Source organism: Talpa occidentalis, unplaced genomic scaffold (genome assembly GCF_014898055.3).
Source record: "Talpa occidentalis isolate TD23 unplaced genomic scaffold, MPIMG_talOcc4v2.1 talOcc4.16, whole genome shotgun sequence".
Classification (NCBI taxonomy): domain Eukaryota; kingdom Metazoa; phylum Chordata; class Mammalia; order Eulipotyphla; family Talpidae; genus Talpa; species Talpa occidentalis.
This window is the reverse complement of record NW_023601653.1, coordinates 66,919,991-66,943,936: the sequence shown is the minus strand read 5'-3', so window position 1 is coordinate 66,943,936 and position 23,946 is coordinate 66,919,991. Positions and strand designations below refer to the sequence as shown.

Sequence of the window (23,946 nt, the reverse complement as noted above, 5' to 3'; positions counted from 1 at the left end):
CAGGGAGCTAACCCACAGGCACAGCAGACTGCTCCTGTCTCACCAGCTGTTCCCCTCAGCAGTGTATTCAGTAGATCCAACTGTTCTCTCCACTCTGTCTTTGCTGAATCCTCTCGTCTCCAACTCTGGCATGCACTCCAGTTCTTGTATGCATAAATGAAGAAAAATCATATTATATATATATTAAACTGATGATATATATAATATGATTAAAAATATATAATATATATTTAATTATATATTTTAATTATATATCATATATATACTATGATATATATAATATGATTAAAAATCATATTATATATATTAAAAATCATATTATATATATTTATAAAATATATATCATATTTTATTTTATATAAAATATATATTTGATATTTTATATACCCTTCCCTATATATTTGTCTGCTATCTATCTAGCCTACCTATGAATCATCTACCTACCTACCTATCTGGTGACAGCTTGGGAATATGTAAATTGTCTGGCCTTCACTGAATGAGAGTTAGTAAAAAAAGTTAGAAGGTGAGTTCTCTAGACTGAAAGATTTTTTCTCATCTGTATAGTATCCTGTTAGAATACTGATGCAAGCTTTTACTTTCTTGGTCTTTTCTTTATGCCTAAATTTTATCAACAGATACTGACCATAGAGCTTTACAATGTAATATTTTTGCCTAAAGATCAATAAAGAGGCTCAGTGCTATTTCAGCAATACTTAGTAATAAAAACCAAGCTTTAAACATCAAGAAGTTACCAAGTTGCCACCTTAGCCCTTTCAGTTCAGAGTGAGAACGCAAAGGCCCACAACACTCACCACAGAAGACAATGTTTCCAGCTACAGTTGGAGAAGCCACAGTGCAGCAAATGAGCTCTTTGCAGCTCCAACATGAGGTTCTCACTTCAGTACAGGTGATGTACGGTTAGTGAGAATAAATATACATTTAAGGGCTAAAGTTAGATATTTTTAACAAGTTATGTTTCCTTGTTGGTTTTATAAAACTTGCTCCACCATGCACCACTGGAGAATGGCAACTTTTATCCAAAATATGCATTATCAATTAGGACACCATTATTTGGAGGCTTTATTTTCTGTGTAGTATATCATTTTATAGAATAGCTATGAGATAGTGTCAAGGGCCAGGAAAGAGCTAAGCATATCACAACTGTCATATTGTTTTCTCTCTCATTGAAGTCTGAATGAGCTACTCCCCAATTTGTCACTTTGGCTTTAGTATTTATCTGTTTAGTTCTCTTGATGAAAAAGTGGTTGTCTTGGTGCTTTTAACTTAATATAAAAAATAAAACTTTCTCAATACTCCTGATAGAATTTGTAATTGCCCATTAAAATTGCAACTGCAAAATGATAATCATAACTGTTGAAACAACAATGCAGTATCCTAACGCCATAATATAATTTCAAAGAGCATGGGTAACATATCAGAGATAAAATAAAAACAATGTGTTGCATAAGAACTGAGTGTCAGCATATCACCCAATGGTAAATATTTTCTTATTTGTTTGGAGCTACAAGTGATCATCTTTATCCCTTAGAAGAGCAGGCAAGACCCATAAGCAGCAATCCTGTGAACTCTTTAAAAAGTTCTCAGTGGCACTGAATGACCATTAGAAGCTGGCTACTCAGTTTAAAATAATATCAGGAGTTGTAACTCTAGGACAAATATATTCAGATTTAGGCAAAATATAAGTGACTTTCTAGAGCATGCATACTTATGTGATCTTTGTTAAAGAAAGTATTTCTCATAACAGAATTTCTGATGTATTATAAGTTTCTACACCAGTAAAATAGTGGAAGCCAACATTTTCCAATGGAATTATGAGACATACACAAATAGCACAGTATAGACTATAATGTGTGCTAGTAAATGTTAAAATTCCCTCAATATGAGCCAACTAAGAAAAATGAAACAAGCAAGCAAAAGAAAGGATTAAATCATTTATCTTGTCTTTTTTCTAATGATCATACTTCAGAGTAAAAAATATTTGCCGTTAATAAGTTTTCTAGAATATTAGAGGCAGGTTTATGTGATGATGGTTACATGAGTTTATAAAATTTGTTAAACTATATACACACACACATAAATGCAAGCAAAAGATATGCATGTAAAACTGGTAAAATCTGACTAACCTGTTGTCAGTGTCCTGTTTTTAGCATTGTGCTCTAGTTATATAAGAGTACTATTGGAGAAAATTTGTAAATGGTAGGAGTGAGTTCCCTGTGCTGTATTATTATTGCTACTTTTGTCAAGCTGTATTCATTTCAAAATAAAAAGTGAAAGATAAAATCAGAACAGAAGACAATGTCTTTTTCCTTGCTGCTAGCAATAGCTGTTCTCATTTCTCTTCACTTAAGTCTTAGCAACATTGTTGGCTCCCTCACTAATGTCACATTCTGTTATACTCATTACCAAAATATCCTTTGCACATCAGTAAAAGGTAAATTCAGCAATTATCAATGCAATAGATATTTTCAAACAAAACTCATTGCATACATTGTTCATCTTGAAAACTGCATTTCTTGCTGATAACTGGGTTTGAAGATTTGTCAACCACACATGCAAATGATTCCTATTTGATTACGCAAGAAATTCACTCTCAAATTCAGTGTGCTTCAAAGTGAACCAAAATATGTGATTGGTGATAGACTTATTCCTAAAAACCTACCTAAACAAAAACAAAACAAATACAAACACAAAAATATTTTGAAAGGTTCCCACAATTTTCCAATGTTCATCCTTTTAGAAGTTTAGTGTCTTGTCATTTCCTTGAACTAATCATGATGAGCCACTTGGTTTTCAGTAAAATGAATGCCACCCCTGTCTCCAAATTGGGCCCAAACTCATTTCAGTTAATCTGTGTTTCTAAACCTTTAGCCACTGTAATATGTATCCAGCCTCCTCAGCTTCTATTAGATGGAGCGGAGACTCAGAGACCTCCTACAGGAATGAGGAAAATAAGCAGAACACATGAGACTTTATATGAACTTATTCTAGCTTCATAAATTGCAAAATGTGAAGGAAGTACTGAGGGTGGGCTCAGACCAGCTGAAGCAATTATAGAGAGTGTGTGTGTGTGTGTGTGTGTGTGTGTTTACATGGAACAGTAATGGGACTTCACTTTAGTTCTACCTTTTTGACTCCTGCCTTTACTAGCTGAGTTAAGGGGGCAGGGATCACAAGCTCAGAATGAGACAGGAAAATACTGATGACTATTCCAAAGAAAATTTAAATCCACACAATAAACAGACACAAAGAGATGGATTGATTTAAAATACATCACATGTGTCTGTGGAGATGTACAGCCTGGTTTCAAAAGTAAAGTCTCCTTGACAAGTTGCTTAGTCCAATCACACCTTAGTTCTCTCACTGGTAAAATAAGTATAATTATGTATCTTTATTATTAAGTCAGTCTCAGAAAGTAATGAGCCTAGAGCTAATTTTTACTGTTTAGCACAATGTAAATAATGAATGTGTCTTATTATTAAAAGGGAAATTTTTATTTGTGGAATTTTATTATACTGAGTCCATACACTTTGGTTTGCCAAAACAAACAACAATAACAAAAAACAAAACAAAACAAAACAAAAAAAAACCCTCCCTCTGATCTTTCATCAAGACAAAGGGAGGCGCTGAGCAGGTACAGTGAGAATTTCCTGTATTGTGGTCCCGGAACATTTAGAAGCTCGTGATTTTGCTGCTTCTGATTCTCACTGTCCATCCATTCTCACCAATAGAGAGGTGATTCAAGAACATTGTTTCCCTTCTCTTTTAACTCTCTTCTTAAACAACTTCCGACCCTTAAGTGTTCAGCTAAGTCCATGATCAGACACGGAGCTTCCAGAACAAGAGAATCTTCTCAGCATCGAGCCGGAGCACCCCTCTTCATGACAGGTAGGAGCAGCCCCTTTTACACAATTAGAAAATAATACCAGGCCAGGACTGGGAAACAGGTGAGATTTTTAGATTTCATATATATGAGTGTTTTCCACTTAATTTTATTTTTATGTTTCTTCATTGTGTAACACAGAAGATATTTTGTGAAGCTTTTCCATCAGTTTTAAAGGTTGGCTTCTGACTGAGACAGCACTAAATACTTAAGGGAATGATATACCAGGTTAAATTATGAACAACACAATTTGAGCATAGAAGTAAGTAGGGATCCCTCTCCTTCCTCCTCCCCTGCAGGATGTCTCTGATTTATAATTGTCTGTTTTTGCTTTGTTGTGTTTTGTACTGTTATTATTTTTTTACACTTATGTCTTATTTGGTTCCCCTATATTCCTGCTATAAGTGAAACCATCCGATATTTTTCTTTTTCCTTCTGACATATTTCACTGAGCATAATTCCTTCTAGGTCCATCCACATTTTTGTGAATGGCATGAGTTTATCTTTTTTGATTGCTGAATACTATGCCATTGTGTATATGTACCACATCTTCTTGATCCAGTCATCTATTTTTGGGCATTTGGGTTGTTTCCAGATTTTACCTATTGTAAATAGTGCTACAATAAACACAGGGGTACAGGTGTTCTTTTGAATCAATGTTTTTGTGTCCTTTGGGTAGATCCCTAGGAGTGGAACTGCTGGGTCATATGAGAGGAGCACAGGGGACTGAGGTGATGGTGCACGGGTGCATTGGTGAAGGAGAGTCTATGGGGACTACACATAAGGGGGATGGCGGAAAGCAAACATGGTTTAAAAATGAACAATGATGTAAAAAAGAAATTTACAAAAAAAGAGAAAGAAACCTGTTATCTAAAAAAAAAAAAGAAAAAAGTAGGGTATTTTTTTTTTAAATAATAAATTTTATTTTTATATTCCCCATACAATTGCAGCCCCCCCCCATTCTGACCCCAATCCCTCCCCTCCCGCCCCCGCCCCCCTAAAAGTGTCTCTGGTTCATAGTTTTTTGTTGATTTTGATTTTCACTTTCTTATAGTTATTCATTTTCCTGGTCCCTTATTTAAGTTTTCTAGATTCCTGCTATGAGTGAGACCATCCGGTATTTTTCTTTTTCTTTCTGGCTTATTTCGCTGAGCATGATCCCTTCCAGCGCCATCCATGTTGCTGCAAATTGCGTGTGTTTATCTTTTTTGAATGCTGAGTAATATTCCATGGTATATATGTACCACATCTTCTTGATCCAGTCATCTATTTTTGGGCATTTGGGTTGTTTCCAAAGCTTAGCTATTGTAAACAGTGCTGCTATAAACATTGGGGTGCAAGTGTTCTTTGGAATTGATGTTTCTGTGTCCTTTGGGTAAATACCTAGGAGTGGAATTGCTGGATCATATGGAAGCTCTATGTTTAGTAGGTCCAGAAATCTCCACACAGCTCTCCACAGTGGTTGGACCAGTTTGCATTCCCACCAACAGTGCAGAAGAGTTCCTTTTTCTCCACACCCTCGCCAACATTTGTTGTTGCTAGTTTTTTTAATATGTGCCATTCTCACTGGTGTGAGATGGTATCTCATGGTAGTTTTGATTTGCATTTCCCTGATTACAAGTGATGTTGAACATTTTTTCATATGCCTGTTGGCCATTTGCATTTCCTCTTCAGAGAAGTTTCTTTTTAGCTCTTCTGCCCATTTTTTGACTGGATTATTTTCTTTGTTGTTGTTGAGTCTCATCAGCTCTTTGCAGATTTTTGTGATCAGTCCTTTATCATTAGTGTTGGGTGCAAAAATGTTCTCCCAGTTGGTGGGGTTTCTCTTTGTTTTTGTTATTGTCTCTTTTGCTGTGCAGAAGCTCTTTAATTTGATGTAGTCCCAGCTGTTTATCTTTGCCTTCACTATCACTGCTTTGGGTGATGTGTCTGTAAAGATGTCTTTGATGTGCAGATCACGTAGTGTTTCGCCTATATTTCCTTCTATATATTTTATGGTTTCAGGTCTTATGTCTAGTTCTTTAATCCATTTTGAGTTGATTTTTGTGTATGGTGTGAGGTAGTGGTCAAGCTTCATTCTTTTGCATGTAGCGACCCAGTTTTCCCAGCACCATTTATTGAACAAACTTTCTTTGCTTCAATGCATAGTCTTTGCTCTTTTGTCAAAGATTAGTTGACCATAAATCTGTGGGTTTATTTCTGGATTTTCTATTCGATTCCATTGGTCTGTATGTCTGTTCTTGTTCCAATACCATGCAGTTTTGATGATTATGGCTTTGTAGTATAGTTTGAAGTCTGGGAGTGTGATGCCTCCATTCCCTTAAAAGTAGGGTATTTTGAATGTTAATACCAGTTCTTATAAGTTTATAAAAATTTACAATTTCATTTTGACACCCAAAAGTCAGCTGAATTAAGTTTCACAAGAGTGTGCCAATGTTAATGAAGGAACTTCTAATGTTCATTTGTTTTAGGGGAAATGCCCATAAAATGAGTAATTTTGGCTATGAGAAAAATGTAATCTCTTATTGAATGTTTGTTTATGCATCATTGTTCAAACTATGCAAAATAGATGCAGACCCCCAGGGGTCACCCCTACATTTGTTAAGGAACAATTCATTGCATCAGGTCCAGAGTGTCCTGTGCCTTTTCTTTCCCATTTGACTTCTAGAGAATTAGGAGCACCTGATATTTCTCTAACAGGAACTGCATTGAGATTATGAGAAGAGAACATTCCAGGAAACATTTTTCACAATGATGGATATGTTATGGGAAAGACTGTGGGACAAGGCAAATGCATTTTAATTTTGAGCTGAATACCTACTAGCTTTGATACCTTGAATAAATAACATTATTAAAAAGTTCTGACATTTCTTATCTGCCTAGTGGTAATCATGACAATTGTGATTGTTCCCTGAGAAAATAAAAGTTAATGTCCACTAAGTCCAAAAACACAACCATGTGCCTGTTGATCTCCTCTTACCCAGATCTCCATATTTCTATGCCCCCCCTACAAAATACTGCTTAATTTACATGATTAAGATGGATCTGGTAAAGAGGAAAAAATATGGATAATCTCACAGAAGAATAAATTCTGACATTGCTTAGAGTTTTCAATGAATTGCCTTCATTTTCCAATATTTTACTGGCAAGGTGATCAAGTTACCAAGCCAAATAACTTTTAGGATTCTCTCCTACTAGTTTCTATTTTTAAGAACTTCTGTGTTTTCTCTTGAAGTCATTACCCTACCTCTCTTTCTCTATAGCTTTTCAGACCATTCTATGGAGGTGGATTTCTGGAATCTTAGGAGTAACATGCCTTTTGTTGATGGCTACTTTGGGAATTGTGTTGAAAAACTGTAAGTTTTTCTAGACAACGCTATATGAAGTTTAAAACTTTGATGAAAATATTTAACAGTAAATTATTTCTTTACTGATATGCAAGCTTCTATTATCTCACAAACTTGTATCTAATAGTTTCTATAATTTCTTACAGCACTGTCGCCAGAAAACACCCTCTCACAGCACTCTCTCCAGGAAGGTTGGTTCCATTCTTTGTAAACCTTAGGTTTTGTAGAGGATGTAATAGGTAGTTTCCTATTATCCTCATAATGGAATGTTGTAATCTAACTATACAAACTGACCTACTAACTGCAAGATAAGTTCATTTCATTGTTGTCCATTATAAAAGTTATTAAATTATATTGAATATACATCATTCATATGTTTATATGTGAAGGAGAATATTAGCCTGAAATGACAAATTTTCCTACTTGAGTTTTCAAATTTAAGTGATCAAAAATATGTTGTAATTAATGTGAATTAATTGGCTGAGTCTTCTTATAATCCATGAATTTATAGCTATATGAACTAAGTGCATAGATTTCAGCATATCTAAGTTGTACCCAGTGAGTCAGCACAATCACAATTTTCAATGTATTTTACACAAATGTTCTCCAAATTGTCTCAACATTTTCTGTTATCATACCTCACTTTGTGTTTATCCTTTTTACCTTCAATTTTTTCTAGCTCATGGAATGCAACTGACATTGAACTTTGTGTAAGTTTAAGACTTAGAAAGTGTTAATTTGATAAACTTATTGTAATATGATGACACCAGAGTATTAGCTAGCATCTCCATTACATTTCATAATTACCACTTCTGTTTGTAATGAGATCATTGAGATCTACTCTTTCTTTTGCAAAACACAAGAGTATAATACAGTATTGCTGACTACAATCACAGTAATGAGAAGCAGATCCTCAGAACTTATACATGTTTTAACTGGAAGTTTATACCCTTTGATTTTCATGTTTTCATCCACATCCACAGTTCCCCCCTCATTCTAGTCACATGTCAGCACCACTCATTTTGCAAAGATCTGAGTGCCTACCACATGTCATGACTTCTGTCACTGAGGATTGTAAATGCTCTGGACACTAGTGTAAACTGTGGGATGAGACATAAAGCTGATTATTTTTATATCTTCCTTTATAAAATCAAATATCCATCATATGTATCAGAATTCTCCCAAGTACCATATTCATTGTTATTCAGGAAATATGCTAAAATACCTTCTTCCTTTAAATATCTCTAGGACTTAATTTATTCCTAGACCTAGTTACTCCATATATAGAAAACAGAGTAAATTGAAAAAAAAAATAGTTTTGTCTAGAACATTCAAATTTTCGCTTAGATATATTGGCAAAGAATTTGTAGAAAAATGAAAAAATAAATACAAATAATTTTTGAATGAGTAATAAATAGAATATCCAGAGTCAACAGTTATGTATTATTTTCCTCTTAGATTATGGGTATAGTTCTTGCCAAGAAAGATGGGTCGGCTATCAATGCAACTGTTACTTCATTTCCAGTGAATTAAAAATGTGGAATGAAAGCAGTGATATCTGTGCTAATCATAATTCTACTCTACTTCAGATGAACAACAGAGATGAATTGGTATGAATTTAATTATGGTTTACTAAATGTTTTCACACCCAGGAAAATGTACCATCTCTGTAAGCACAATATTTTGATTCCAGTCTTTAATCAGATTGTACTGGAGTTAGTTTTTGAAATAATGATCTACTAGTACTCTATAACTTGAAACATTTATTATGTAATCTACATGAAATTTGTCAAAGATTTATGTCAGTAGAATAAAATTCAAAGCAAATGTCAAATTAAATCCAAGAAATATTTTAGACAGACTGCAAAGAAGATATAATAGGTTTATTTTATTTTTAAAAAGCACTAAATATTTGTAATTTTTTGTTTTTTGTTTGATTTTGTTATTTATTATGCAATTTTCAATATTTGCCATCATTTTGGATGTGGAATGAATGTGAATTGTATAATCAGAAAAATTATTGAATTCTTAAGAAAAAGTGGAGTATTTCTCTAGCTACATGCAGAATCTGGGCTGAATATAGGTTGTAAAGATTATACCCACAAAATTTATCCCTTAAGATGCAAATGCAAAATCAATTTGAATGTTTATGTCTTGCAAAGGAAGTGTTCCATCAATATTCTAGCTCCATTTATAATTTTTTCATTCTGTGAGATTTTGTGGTATTTTTTCCATAAGCGAATGGGCCTGATATGTGAGGACATAGGAGACATGTGATTATCTCCAAAAATAAATGTCAGAAAAGATTTCAGTTTCTTTTATTGAAAGGCTGAATCTGATGACGGACACTAATTTTTTAAAAAATATGTTATTCAGATTAGATATAAATTATGTTAACTAGTTTCCGTTTCCAAGCAGCATTTTATGAAGCGTAATCCATACTTTTATTGGATTGGAGTCATCTACAATACAAACCGCAGTGCCTGGGTGTGGCTGGATGGTTCCGCTGTCCCCCAGGATCTGTAAGTTTCTGGATCATGGGTGTTCCCATTCTTTAAGGGCTTATTCTTGGATTTCATCAGAGAATATAGCTAAAATCATCTTTTTAGACATGAAAAGTACAGAGAAGAGAATAGATTCAACAGAATAACAATTTTAGCTGCATCTGGAACTTCCAAGTGTATGCCCAAGTGATATAAAGTTTGTGTACTTGTGAACATATAAGAGCTATTTTTTTAAAGATTTATTTATTTATGCATACAAGAACTGGGATATAAACCAGAGGTATGGGTGGTGAGAGGATTCATCAGAGAGAGTGGAGAACAGAACAGGCAGACTGTCTGAAATACACTGCTGAGGGGAGTAGTGGTCGTGGCAGGAAGGTCTGTGGTACCATGTGGGTTGCTCCCTGGCCAGCCGGGAATTGAACTCATGCTTGTGCTGTAGTGGCTGGCAGTAGCTTGATAGTGCTGTCGTTAACCCCTGCACCACTGGGGAGGAACAAATAAGAGCTTTTGACAATTTTTTTTTTCTTTTTCTTTTGCCTTAGAATTAGCACTGGGGATGTGTGCATGTGCAGACACCACTTTCATGGGACTGTCCTGAGCCCAGTTTTCTCAACTCCCCCCAACTCCCATGCCCTGGCTTTTTTCCCTAGACTAGATTACTCAATGCATTTTAATATAGATTGAAACAAAGTATATCAAATATCAAAATCATTAATAATAAAGGCAAAAGAAAAGAATCTCTGATCTCATTGTATTAGATTATAGAGATAATAATTGAGCTTTAATCATACTCTACTCTGAAATTGTGAAGACTGTGAATATTGAACAAAAAAATATAATGACTCAGTGTATTAATATCTTATTCAAATGCTTTGAAAATTCTACTACTAAATAAGAAAGGATATAACTAAACATTCTCATTTCCTTTTCCCATATTTTACCATTTTTACAGATTTCCATTCCCTCAAACTGAAAACACAAAGAACTGCATAGCATACCGTTCAAATGGTGATGTTGTATATGAACCCTGTGAGACGAAAAATTCTTTTATCTGTAAACAACTTACTTAGGTATTTCTTAGGTTGAAGAAGTGAGCAGTTAAAGTTCACCAGAAGAATGCTAACTCTCCCTCTTACCCTATTCCAATGATCTAATTCTGGGATCTGCAAAATGTTTCAAGTTGTCATATTATTTTCATATATATATATATATATATAAATGTTCTAAAAATAAATGTTCTAAAATATATAAATGTTCTAAAAATTATTAATGTGCACCACCATTTGTAATTATGAGACATCACAATAAGGACTATAATAAGTATGTTGGTTTAATACATGTTCATTATTGAACTTAATATATTTTATGTAAATTTTCCTTTCAGAAATTTAAATAAACAATTTAAATTCCTTTCAGAAATTTAAATAAACAATTTAAATAATATATGACAATATCATTTCAGTCTTTTCCATGGCATGCTAAACTGTGAAGATTTATCTTTGCTCATATTTCTGAATGTTAGTTTTTTCTGGGTACCTGTATATCATTATCATTTTTAAACTTTGGAAATTTTCTATTATGTGTCTTGATGTAGGTCCTCTTGCATTTAGATAAATATATGTTCTAGTGACTTCATGAATTTTTGTGGATAAAAATTCTTTCCCAGGTTTGGGACATTCTCAGCTATTATTTCTTTAAATAAGTTCTCTACCCCCTTCTCTCTTTCTTTACCTTCTGGGAAATCCATTTTCCTTCTGTTTCATTTCCTAATAGAAACCGACTGATGTAGCACTCATGTTTTCATCATTTTTTCTAAATCTTATCCTTTCTCCTCTACCATTTGATTCATTTCTAGATTCCTACTTTCTTCCTCACTAATTCATTCTTCCATATGCTCTATTCTAGTTAATATGCTTCCCTTAGCAGTTTTGTTTCATTTAAGGAATCTTCAGAACCAGGATCTTTGGTTCTATTTTTCTTTTATACTTTCAATCTCTGCTTCTTAAATTTCAGTCTCTTGTTCAATTTATTCCTGAGTTTTATCAGTTTTCAATCAGTGTTTCTTGTAGTTTGTTGTCTTCAGGGTGGCTATTTTGAATTCTCTTTCTGGTAGGCCATTAAATTCCAGATTTTTAAGTTAGATTTCTAGATATGTATCTTTTTTTCTTTCTGTTATTTGATGATGTATTTCTCTGGCTGGATATTTGGCTTCTCTCACATTAATAAAGTATCTTTCCTCTTATATGCAGTATATGATAATGTGGTTTTAGTTTTACATTTCTCATTTCTATCAGGGTATAGGATTGGAAAGGTAGGTAGGTAGATAGATAGATAAATGAGAGTGAGAGAGAGAGAAGGAAGGATCTATAAAATATGACACTATTTTAACGGTATTGACATTTAGAACTCTGGGTAAAGAAAATACATCAATCTTTGATATTACTTTTTCAGACAATGCTTAAATCTGAAATTATGTCAAAAATCTCAATCAAACAAAAACTGACATCAACATGTGAAGCCCTTTTCTCTTACATACTATACCCAGCCTATCATTAAATCTGAATTTGTATATATTGGAATATACATACGTATGCATGTGTGCATGTACCTGTGTATACAAGTTATCATTTCTTATCACCTCTCTTAAAACCAGGCCTGCAGCTGTTGATAAATTGCAGATGTTTTCATAATTTAATTTTTTAATTAAATTTTTAAATGTGTGCAATTAATTTTATCCTAAAAACAGATATTTCACTTTTCATATTTTTTAAGGAGTTTTGTTTCTTCAGTATTTACAGCAATAGTCTATAGCCTTAGGTCATCTGTTCTCTAGCAGCCCCATGTGTGACTGTGAGAGAGGAGGAGCAGAAGGCTTAGATTGTCCTGGGTCATTTTGGTTTGAAAGTGACCCAAGGGTATCAAAGTCTTTCTCACAACCCTTATCCCTCTGTTTTCTGTGTCTTTCCTACCCCACAGGATTATATCAGACACTCCACACTCTTCAACACTAGAATCCAACCACCCTGGTACTCACTCCAACACAGGGCCTTTGCACTTGCTGCTGCTTGTAATATCTGCTTTTATCTCCAAAATGCTGCTACCTCCTTGATACCTTGTCCTTTAGTTAATATTGGTTTCCATTTCTCACATCTCTCCATAAATATAACTATATCAAGAAGGTCTTCATTTAATTTTTCATCTAGACTAGGTCTTTGTTATACTCTGATTATTCTCTTTTCCCTGTTTCTAAGAACTTATTTTATTTGCAGTGTATATTATTAATGTGTTTACTCATGTCAATCATCTCTCTAGTTTGTAAACCCTGTGAAAGTAGACACAGTTCTCTGATTTGTACATGTATGTGTAGTACTTAAAGCTCAGAGCTTGACCAATGGCAAGAAATTCCTTGTTGGTCTGTAAAGTAAATTCTGTTCATTTTTTTCCTACTTCAGTGAGATTATGCAAACTGTACAATGTGTGGCTAACAAATACCTCCTGGCTCTCTAGAATCACATTTGACCATTATCTTGTCTTCGCAAAGCAAGATTTTTCTTGATATTCATTTTACCAGGCAATATTATCTTACCCAGACCATTCTTTCCTCCCCATCCATGACTGTAATGAGATAAAGGAAGGCTGCAATTATATATTATCATCAACATGAGTATGCAACTATACTAACAATTTGTATTGAAAGCACTCAATTTTTAACATCTTAAAATGGGATTATTTAATACCTACCAGCATGAAAGATTTTATTTAATATTTCTGTCCCAATAATGTTTTTCACAGTTCTTATTTTATTTGTATTATTTACTATGTAACTAATATGGTGATTATTATATTTTTACTGTAATAAATCATGAATTGAATTGAAATTAAAAAAACAATATGTGGACATCAATGTATAATAATATCAAATTTTTTTAAAGATTTATTTATTTATTTATACAAGAACTGCGGTACAGATCTGGTGCATGGGAAGGTGAGAGGATTCACCAGAGACAAAGAGGGGAACAGAACAGGCAGATTGACTGAAATACACTGCTAAAGGGAGCAGTGGGCGAGATAGCAGAGGTGTGCCACACCATGGGGGATTCTTGCTGGCCAGCCGGGATCTATCCCACGCTGCAGAGGCTGCGGACAGCTTCAAAGCGCTGTGCTCAACTGCCTGCACCGCCAGAGGAGGCCCGATAATATCAATTTTTGGCTCAATAAATATTTCACATGGTTGAAGGCATCACAGTGGGAACTCTTATATGTTCACTTTATTTTCTTGCTCATGTACTTAACTGGTCAGACTATATTATCATCTTACAGATACAATAGCCATCACTTTCACAATCCCCAGTGTTTACTTGACCATTTGTTACATATGTGCATTTATTTTCGGTATCCTTATGTCCTAGAATTTGAAGACTAGAAGAGAAAATAATGACCATTAAATGCTGAATTTGTTTTATATAACATATGCATTTTAAGATCTATAATATTTTGAACTTATAAAAAATAGAAATGATGCTATAGTTCTTCCACAACACAAACATTAAATTATGTTATGTCATGCAAATTTTTTTTAAATTTATTTATTTATTTATACAAGCACTGGGTAAAGTCAGAAAAGGGCGGGAGGGTGAGAGAATTCACCAGAGCCAGGGCGGGGAGCAGAGCAGGCAGAAAGACCGAAATACACTGCTGAGGGGAGCAGCGGGCAGCAGGAGAGGTCTGCGCGCCATGTGGGACCCTCCTCTGGTGGCCGGGGAGCAGCCGGGGATCGAACCGGCATTGAAGAGGCTGCGGGCAGCTTCCGCAACCCCGCGCTCAACTGTTGCGCCACCAGGGAGGCCCATATCATGCAAAATTTAATATTAAAATGAAATTGGTATGTTACTGATGTCTTAAATAATGGTTATTATCTCCATGATCTCAAGCAATTCCAAAGTATTGTCCATATTCACTGGGATTTACAGTTTTCCTCTACATATTAGCATTTTGATAAACTTCTAGTACTATATATGAATACAGCAAAATTGTTGTTAATCATCATTAATAATCAATTCTTTTCTGCAAAAAGTTTAGCTTGCTTCTTCAAGAGTAAATATCAGAATATTTTTACCAGTGGTATAGGCAATTATTTTAAATGATAAATATTTTAATATATTAAAAGGAATCAGAGCAATTCAGAGGGGCCTCCCTGGTGACCCAGCATTATCACCACTGTAGACTGAGCTCTATCCCCAGCCTAGGGGCTAACCCACATAGCACAGCAGAACTCTACTGTCTTGCCTGCTGGTCACTTTTGCAGTGCATTTCAGTGAATCAGCCTGTTCTGCTCCCCACTCTGTCTCTGGTGAATCTTCTTACCCACCACCCACACCTCTGGCCTTCACCCAGTTTTTCTACACCAAAAAAATAAAGTAATTCAGGAAAAGGTTCATGAAAATATGCTATATTCCTGAAGCAGGGCATTTGATTTCTATATGAAATGGAGGCATTAGAAATGAATATACATTCAATAAGAAGTTTAGATAATCTTGAAGCATTAATCTGAACACAGGGCTTATGTTGGAAAATTATTCCTTTATGTTTGGAAATATTGTAGGATAATGTGTATATTCATGAGCTCCCTTAGGAGAAATCACATATTTTAATTAGATTTCTTTATTTAAGATTTATTTGACATTAATGTATTGTTCAAGTTAGAGGGAGAAAGAAGAAATGAATGTAATATAGTTTTTCCATGGAGATGTTGTTGGGTGAAGTACAACTTCCACAATCTGATATTTATCATTTAATGTATTTTTCACAATAACCATATGGAGTTCTTTCCTTTATTCCTCTTTATAGATGATGGAACAGAAACTAAAATCACAGAATGATTGAGTAACAAGATCCCTAAAATGGTAGAACCAAGATGTCTATCCAGACAATTTATCCTCAGAATCTGTGTTATTAAATCCTCACCACATTAAACTTTAGAAGAGAAGACAGGGAAATCAGGGATTTGATATTTCATCTCTTCCCAGGGTCTTTCTAAACGAACTTCATATAGGGATGGGATTATAGTAAATGGAATTAAAAGTAACTAAATAAGAACTAGGGCTAAAAGAGAAAGTATCCACTATAAAACTCAAATTATAAAATGGAAACATGGAGATGAACTTTATATGATAAATATAGTGAGTCACAATCTTAGTTTGTAAAAGAATGACTGCAGCAAGCATTTTTGAAATATATTTGTATATCTATATGTGTGTGTGTGTGCAGTGTAACAGGACTTAAAATGAACATACAAATTATCATTGTAGATTGGTACAACATAATCTGAAAACTCATCAAAGAAGCATACAAAAATTTCTGCTTTTCAAAATCAGTTTTTCCCCAGTCATCACTAAATTTCATAAATGTGTTCCCCAAACAGATCTTTCTGAACTTATAATAAAGACATACCCTGCAAACCCATTATAAATTAAAAATATTATATCGAAAGCATTTACTATCCCTGACCTGTAGTTTCTTAGCCTCACCTTTTAAAAACGCTCAGAGCCCAACCTTAGCTGATAGTTGTTCAAATCATCTAGCACAGTCTTTTTTTATAAAGTGCTGAATATTTCATGCACTTTACTGACTACTGTACTAAAACCGGGGAGTCAGAGGAGTATGGGTGTTGATCCTCCAGAAGGCCTTGCTAACCAGGATCTATGGCTCCCTCTGCTGTCCATGAGAGCAGCACACTGCATGTAATTAATCACGGAAAGATCAAAATCCAAAATTCAAAGTACAGCTTCTACCAAATGCCTATGATTTCTATACCCTAATAAAATTGAAAAATCTGGGCCTCCCCGGTGGCACAGCGGGTTGAGCACAGCCTGGTGATGCTGTCCGCAGCCTCTGCAGCAGGGGTTCGATTCCCAGTAGGCCAGGGAGAGGCCCACGTGGCGCAGCAGACCTCTCCTGTCTCACCCGCTGCTCCCCTCAGCAGTGTATTTTGGTCTGTATTACTGTTCTGCTCCCCGCTCTGTCTCTGGTGAATCCTCTTACACTCCCACGCCTCTGGCCTGTACTCTAGCTCTTGTGTAAAAATAAATAAATATTTTAAAAAATAATAAAATTGAAAAACCTTAAGTAAAATCATGGTAAGCGAGGAACTGTCTGAACAATACAGGACAACACGGACTAAGTATATGGGCCCCTAATATCCAGACATTGGTAAGGTGGTTATTTAGAGTGAGAACATTTCGGGCCTCCCCGGTGGCGCAGCGGTTGAGCGCTGGGTTGCGAAGCTGCCCGCAGCCTCTGCAGCGCCGGTTCGATTCCCGGCTGCTCCCCGGCCACCAGAAGAGGGTCCCACATGGCGCGCAGACCTCTCCTGCCGCCCACTGCTCCCCTCAGCAGTGTACTTCGGTCCTTCTGCCTGCTCTGCTCCCCGCTCTGGCTCTGGTGAATTCTCTCACCCTCCCGCGCTTCTGACTGTACCCAGTGCATGTATAAACAAAACAAACGAACAAACAAACAAATAAATAAAAAAACATGCCTCTATAAAAAGAAAAAATAAATAAATAAATAAAATAAAAAATAAAAAAAATAGAGTGAGAACATTTCTTCAAATATTGAGCCACCACACACATAGTCTGATAATAAGATGGTTAACTTCATACGTAATTGTCATCAATTGTTATCACTCTTTCAGAAAAGTTTTATAAGGATTTTTTACTTTTTCTAACTTCTTAGTAGAATTTTGTTCTCTATATTGAAAGCATTTACTTTGACTAATTTTGTCACTAGTAGTCAGAAGTTTCTTCTATCCACCTGCATATTCAACTCTTAATTGGTCTAACTTCACAATGTGTTAGGAAGCCCAGAAGTATGATGAAGATACTTGCATATTGAATTGAGGTATATCGTCATAGCACAATGAAACTCAAACTATACTACATATTACAATTTTATTTAACTCATTTTTGGAATGCAATTTTGTGCCTCCCACTTCTAGATATTCTAATGAAATCATCTGAGTTAGAGAAATTATACAGTGAGCTGAATAATGTCCCCTAAAATGCATGTCCACCCAGAGACTCAGAATGTGGCATTATATGAAAATACTTTTTCCATAATTGTAATTAAGGTAAGAATCAATGTGCAATCTCATAGGATTGGGGCATAAATGCAATAAGAGTGTCCTTATATGAAAGAACTAGATACAAAAAAAAAAGCAGAGAAGAAGTAATTTGAAGTTGGAGGTGTATATTTGGGTCATGTCAAAGCCCACCAGCTGCATCTCACTGGTTCAGGTTATTTAACATATTCCATTTACTTAGTTTCACTAATATTTCCTTTACATGTTAGTATTTTGGTAAATAATTTCTATAGCATACACAGTACAACAAATTGTCATGCATCATCAATAACAATTCATTTTGTCCCTCAAAACTTTCAGTAAGCTCTTATAAGATTAAGGGAATTCCAAGGAACCAAAACTACCTTGACTTCAGACATTGGCATTCACCACTATGACAGACTAAAATTGTGTTGCTTTAAGCCATTCAGTTTGTAGATTTTAACAAATACAAATAGAGTTTGTGGCAAAAAAAAAAAATACTACAAACACTACCTACAAAGGGAGAGAACAGGATTCAAAATTCACAGTTTCTTTGTGAGCAAGTACCTTGGAATCAAACATCATTAAAATTAAAATGTCAACTCTAACATGTACCCTTGAAATCATGTGCAAATTTATATTCAACTATGTTTTAATAAATTGAAGAATAGCAATACCACAGTCATAAAATTGATATGCAATATAAATGAGTTATAAAAGTTAAAAGTTTAACTTTGGGCTATGAATTTTAATTTCCTCCTTCCATGTATCCTATCATTTCAAGTTGATTTATTAAGGATGTATCTGTTATATAATCTCACATCTATCCATATGCACAGTATATATTTAGATTTAGAAGAAAATAAGAGGATTCTGGTCAGGATTTTAAAACAGCAAGAGACTTACTTGTTCAAGGTAAGATCTGTACCATCGAGCCAAACCCATTTTAATTCCGTGCTGTTGTAGTATAAACTGATGAAAAACTTTTCTTCACTCATATTACATTCCATCTTTGACAATTTCCTTACAAAATTCTGCAGAGAGGAAAATAAGTGAGAACACAGAAGTTTCCCTGAGAAAGACTGTTTAAATATCTTTAATTTATGGACTTCCCTTTAAACTCTCTGTTCTGTTATATGCAAGGAATCTGGAAGGATTAACTGTAGGTTTCTTTAGCCATATGATTGAATGTTAACTGCCAGTAACTCCTTTGTGTTTTAGCAATTATTTTGTCTATATGATATTTTAATCAATTTCTTATGGGTTGCAAAAATGAGTAATAAGCCTTATACCTGTATTCATTTAGATTAGGCACGGAAAAACAGATCAACATTAATTAGCCTATGTACCAGGTAAGTGACACATGTCACAAAATGATAAATATGCAATCAAAGAAAGGAGATAGCAGGGTTTTTAACAGTTCATGGTGAGTTCAAAATTTTTTTCAAGAGATTGTCTAATAAGTTAATATCTTAAAAAGGAGGATGAATTAACCAAGGCAAGAGTCTTTGGGGTGAGAGGTGGAGGAGATAAAATGTGTCACAGGTACATAAAAGAACAATTTGAGAAACAAAGACATGAAGGAGCACAGGGTCCTTCATGCATGTAAAGAAGTTCATGGCCATGAGCCCAGGGAAGGCTATTCTGGAGCAGATGCTAGGGGGTCCATGATGGCAAGCAGCTAGAATGACTTGTAAGAATCAAATTAAAAATTACTGAACAGATTATTTGTACTTTAGATATAGTAAAAGAGAAAAATTAATCTGAGTTCATGAAAGCATTTCAAGGATTATTAAAGTTAACATACAAAATTTCAGTCAAGCTGTAAAGATTTTTGCTACTATCATAAAAGAGATGTCTTAGAAGAATGCAAATCTTGAGTGATTACTGTTATTTTTAATTTTTCTGAACTAAACTCAAAATATTTAAGAAACAAAATCTTGTCCTTACCATCTCATGTTCAGTATCCACTTTAAGAAATCTTGACTTTGTATTACTGCAAAAACCATCACATTTGTTCCAAAGGCATTTGGTTCTTGAGAAATAATAACAATTCTCTCCACGCTGATGCCAGTTGTACAAACAAATAGGATATTTCTGACCTATTAAAAAAAGATAGAATATAACTATCTTCTGTCAATGCAAGTCATCCAGTAATTTTACTGAACAAATCTATCATCTACAAACATACTTTATTTTATATTTGTATGTACTTTTAGTGTTAGTTTTATCTTAAATTAATAACTCATCTGATTGAAGACATTTTGGTCTGCAGTATTCATCAGAATACATAAGGGAGACAATTAGAATATATATCTGGAAAGATAACATAATACATTGCTATTAATATAAATATATTGCTGAAAGTGTTAAAAAAAAAATAAAGTTGCCCCCAAATGGAGTCCTTCTTGCAGGATCCCACCAAGACTTAAAACCTCACCAAATTATAGTTTCCTCCTCTCCCCAAAGTGCAATTCTACACCCTACACTCTGGAGCACCTGCTTAGCACTACTGAGGTCGTCTGCATGATGATACCCCTGTCCTGCCTGAGAAAAGGTGGCTTGGCCAGAAATAATTATTTTTTATTTTAATAATCGTGTCCTTCCCTCTTTATAACTATGAAAACTTCATATCTACTTGCATGGATACAGTTGTAATTTCCAAACAAAATAGCTGGTACAAAGTTAATTCATCTCTTCTCAAAATAAAATTATGATGAAGAAACTTCCAAAATTACCTCCTTTATTTGCTTCATTGTAGAAGAGATTTCTTAGATGTCCATCTGCATTAAGTGAGTTCTGATTCCCTGAGGAGAATTCAGAAGATCACATTTAAACTCAAAGAGAAAAATAATTGGATTATCCTGTGTACTAGACACTGCACAAAATAAGAAATAGGAAAATGATTCATGACACATCACTTGCATTGAGGTCATCAGCATGATTAGACCACTTTAACTTCCCCTGGGGAAAGACAGTTTTGCTTGAAATAACCTTTTTCTCCTTTTACCAATAACCTTGTCCCAAAATCTTTCTTTAAAAACTAGCCATTTAAAAAAATAAATAAATAAAACTAGCCATTTTGAATAAGTCCTTGCAGATCATTTCTACTTGATAGACAAGACACTCGGCAATTCCTGAATCATATATTGAAATAATTCGATATGTACAAGTGTTAATTTTGTTATTTAATTATATATATGACTATATGAGAAATACTCAGTCCTACAAGTAGATTTCACTCACAGCCGTGTATGTGTATACAGTTGTATGTGTCAGACAAAGTAGCTGAGTCACAGTAAATTCTCTCCTTTTCTTGCCAATAAAATTAATGATGCACAGGGGCCTCCCCGTGGTGCAGCTGTTGAGCTCTGGGTTGCCAAGCTGCCTGCAACCTCTGCAGCGCCGGTTTGATCCCTGGCCGCCAGCGAGGGTCCCACGTGGTGCGCAGATCTCTCCTGCTGCCCACTGTTCCTCTCAGCAGTGTACTTTGTCAATCTGCCTGTTCTGCTCTCCGCTCTGGCTCTGGTGAATTCTGTCACCCTCCCGCGCTTCTGACTGTACCCAGCGTTTTGTATAAATAGATAAATAAATCTTAAATCTTTTAAAAAAAAATTATGATGCACAGATTTCCAAAATTACCTGTTTCACTTGCTTCTTTGATGTAGGAAATATTTCCTGGATGAACTTCTGCATTAAATGCGTTCTGATTCACTGAAGAGAATTTAGAGAGATTTTTAACCTCAAAGGGAAAACTAATTGGACAATCCTGTGTGCAGACACCACATTAAGAAATACAGAACTGATTGATGAAACATCACATGCATAAAAATTCAATGTAATAGAGACATGATCCAAAAATTCCATGAGACATGATTTCAATAATATAAGTATGAAAAACTCATAGAGCAATTGATCACACAAAAAAGAAAATTCTGTTCTCATAATAGTATGAGCAAGTTTTCTGGTAAAGTAAACATGAGAAAAAACAGCTAGTAAATAAGTCATGAGAAACTTTAAAATGAACAAATTGATGTATCTGTGAGAAAATATCTTAAGTCTGCAGAGAATATTATGTTTTTTCAAGGAGTAGAAGGGATCAAAAGTACATTATCTTCAACAGATTTCACTATGTGAGTAGGAAAAAATGTATTTCTATTTTCCACCAGTGACTTACACTTTGTAGCTAACAATCCAACAGACAAAAGCAGTGCCAGGCAAATGATCCACGGAATCACTGCAATGATTTTCCATGAAGAAGATGGAGCATGAAAATCTACAGAAAGAGATTAATACACTGTGTGCCATCAACCTAAATATTTGTCAGAGTTCAACTTTCCTTTTAGATGCAATAAACTACACAACACAGCTCACACCCTAAAATCAGGAAAGCAAGGTAATCTACAAAAGTATTCATTTTAAGTGGGTTAGCTCAATTCAAAACCATTAAGATAACTGAATCCCCAGAGCACATATTCCCGTGTCCGTGTGCAGACAGGACACACATTACTTCACTTTGTCAAACTAGAAGAGGGAAGGAGGCAGCCATCAAACCCTGAAAAATTTTAACACTTCAAGGATAAAAGTAAGTTATCATGATATTGGGATCTCCTGCTGCTGTAGACTAAGGGGTGATCACTTTCTTACCAACAGTATCTGTTCATCTCCACTGGGTGCTCATGGAATTTCAGAAGACCTAGAGAGCCCTTCTGTGGCTGGTTCTACAGGAACTGAAAACATTTGTGGGGGTAGTGGGTAAATATGGGGACCATGCCTTCTGTGTATAAAAAGTAATAGGTTACAACTGGCTGTCCAGGAGTTACAAACATCAAATCCAACTGGGGACTGGATGTCCTGAATTCAGTATCCAGACAAAGTCAAGCTGCCCCTGAGGAAGAAATAATAAATGCTCCACCCACTTGCTCTTCCTCTCTAGAAAGAGATCAGCTACTATTAGGGTAAAAAGTGGAATCTAGATCACCTTGCAGCCTGTACTGACAATAAGAAATAGTCATCTGCTTGTAGAGAAAAAGAAGAAAACAGTTTATGCCCAGGATTCTGAGCTGTTACAACCCCGAGGACCTCAGCTGGTGGAGGAGGAAACTGTCTCACACAAGAGAACCCCAACACAGGACAGATGTCCCAGGGAAAGGGATACAACATCAGGCAGCCTGAGCATAAACTTTGCATTGAGTAGGACATATTTTTAAAAGATTAATCATTAAAAATCAGATCTGGAAATGGATTTATTGTAATTCCAGACAAGGGATTTCAAACAATGATTGGTAGAATAAAGCATCTAGTGGGAAAGATTGAAACTGTCATAAATACATGGGGTTTTTCAGCAAATATCTGAGCTGCAAAAGAGACAGAAACTGGAAATGCTGTCAATAAAAGCATGGCATCAGAGAATAGTTCTCTCCAGGGACTTGTTAGTAGATTCAAAGCAGCATATAAAAAGACCATCACTTTAATATACTCATGATTTTACCTTTTAGGTCTTCCAGCCCTTTGCTCCTAATTTGACACTACAAATATCTTTCCTCTCAATGACTTAAATTTGGATTTCTTGAATTTTCATTCTTCAGGGCCTCCAACAATATCATGTAAACACTGATTCATAAGTAAATGAATAGTAAAACCTCAAATGTACTGCCTGATGGGAGCCAGTGCATCTAGACTTTGTCTGTTAATGTTGGCTTTTGCTCTGATTGAACAGGAGGCTATCCAACCAGAGGAAAGACCATCAGGCTGGTTTATTAGGCCACCCCTGGCCACTCCTTTGAAGAGGCAGAGATGTGTTTATAAAAGGGGTATGAGGACAGGATGAAGGAAAGCATCTAAGCATTGATATAAGAGAATGGTAGCTTGAAACAGGTGTATACAAAAGTCAATAGTCTGGTGAAATTCTGATATTTTTAAGTAAAAGCTGGAAGGATAATATCTAAATTCATTATAGGAAGATTCTAGTGTAAAAAGATTTTTAAAAGATTAAGGACACAATAGGTAAATCTAAAGGTATTTCCTCATTAAGGTATATTCCTATTTTGCAGATTGCAAGCAAAAGAAAAGATCAGGAGGTGTTTGTTTCAA

General features: G+C 35.0%; 1 protein-coding gene across 1 annotated transcript; it reads left to right on the top strand.

The window, feature by feature from the left end:
* Positions 1-3,833: 3,833 nt before the first annotated feature.
* LOC119247021 (natural killer cells antigen CD94-like) lies at positions 3,834-10,825 on the top strand. Its single transcript, XM_054696777.1, has 5 exons — positions 3,834-3,906; positions 7,165-7,257; positions 8,707-8,858; positions 9,667-9,770; positions 10,708-10,825. The coding sequence occupies exons 1-5, from the start codon at positions 3,834-3,836 to the stop codon at positions 10,823-10,825; spliced, it is 540 nt and encodes a 179-aa protein (XP_054552752.1).
* The last annotated feature ends 13,121 nt before the right edge of the window (positions 10,826-23,946 follow it).

Bases quoted from the DNA above. Each gene is read 5' to 3' on its own strand.
- LOC119247021 (XM_054696777.1), top strand. From the start codon at position 3,834: ATGATCAGACACGGAGCTTCCAGAACAAGAGAATCTTCTCAGCATCGA. The intron at 3,907-7,164 runs GTAGGAGCAGCC...CTTTCTCTATAG, and splicing joins AGCACCCCTCTTCATGACAG to CTTTTCAGACCATTCTATGG. The intron at 7,258-8,706 runs GTAAGTTTTTCT...TTTTCCTCTTAG, and splicing joins GGGAATTGTGTTGAAAAACT to ATTATGGGTATAGTTCTTGC.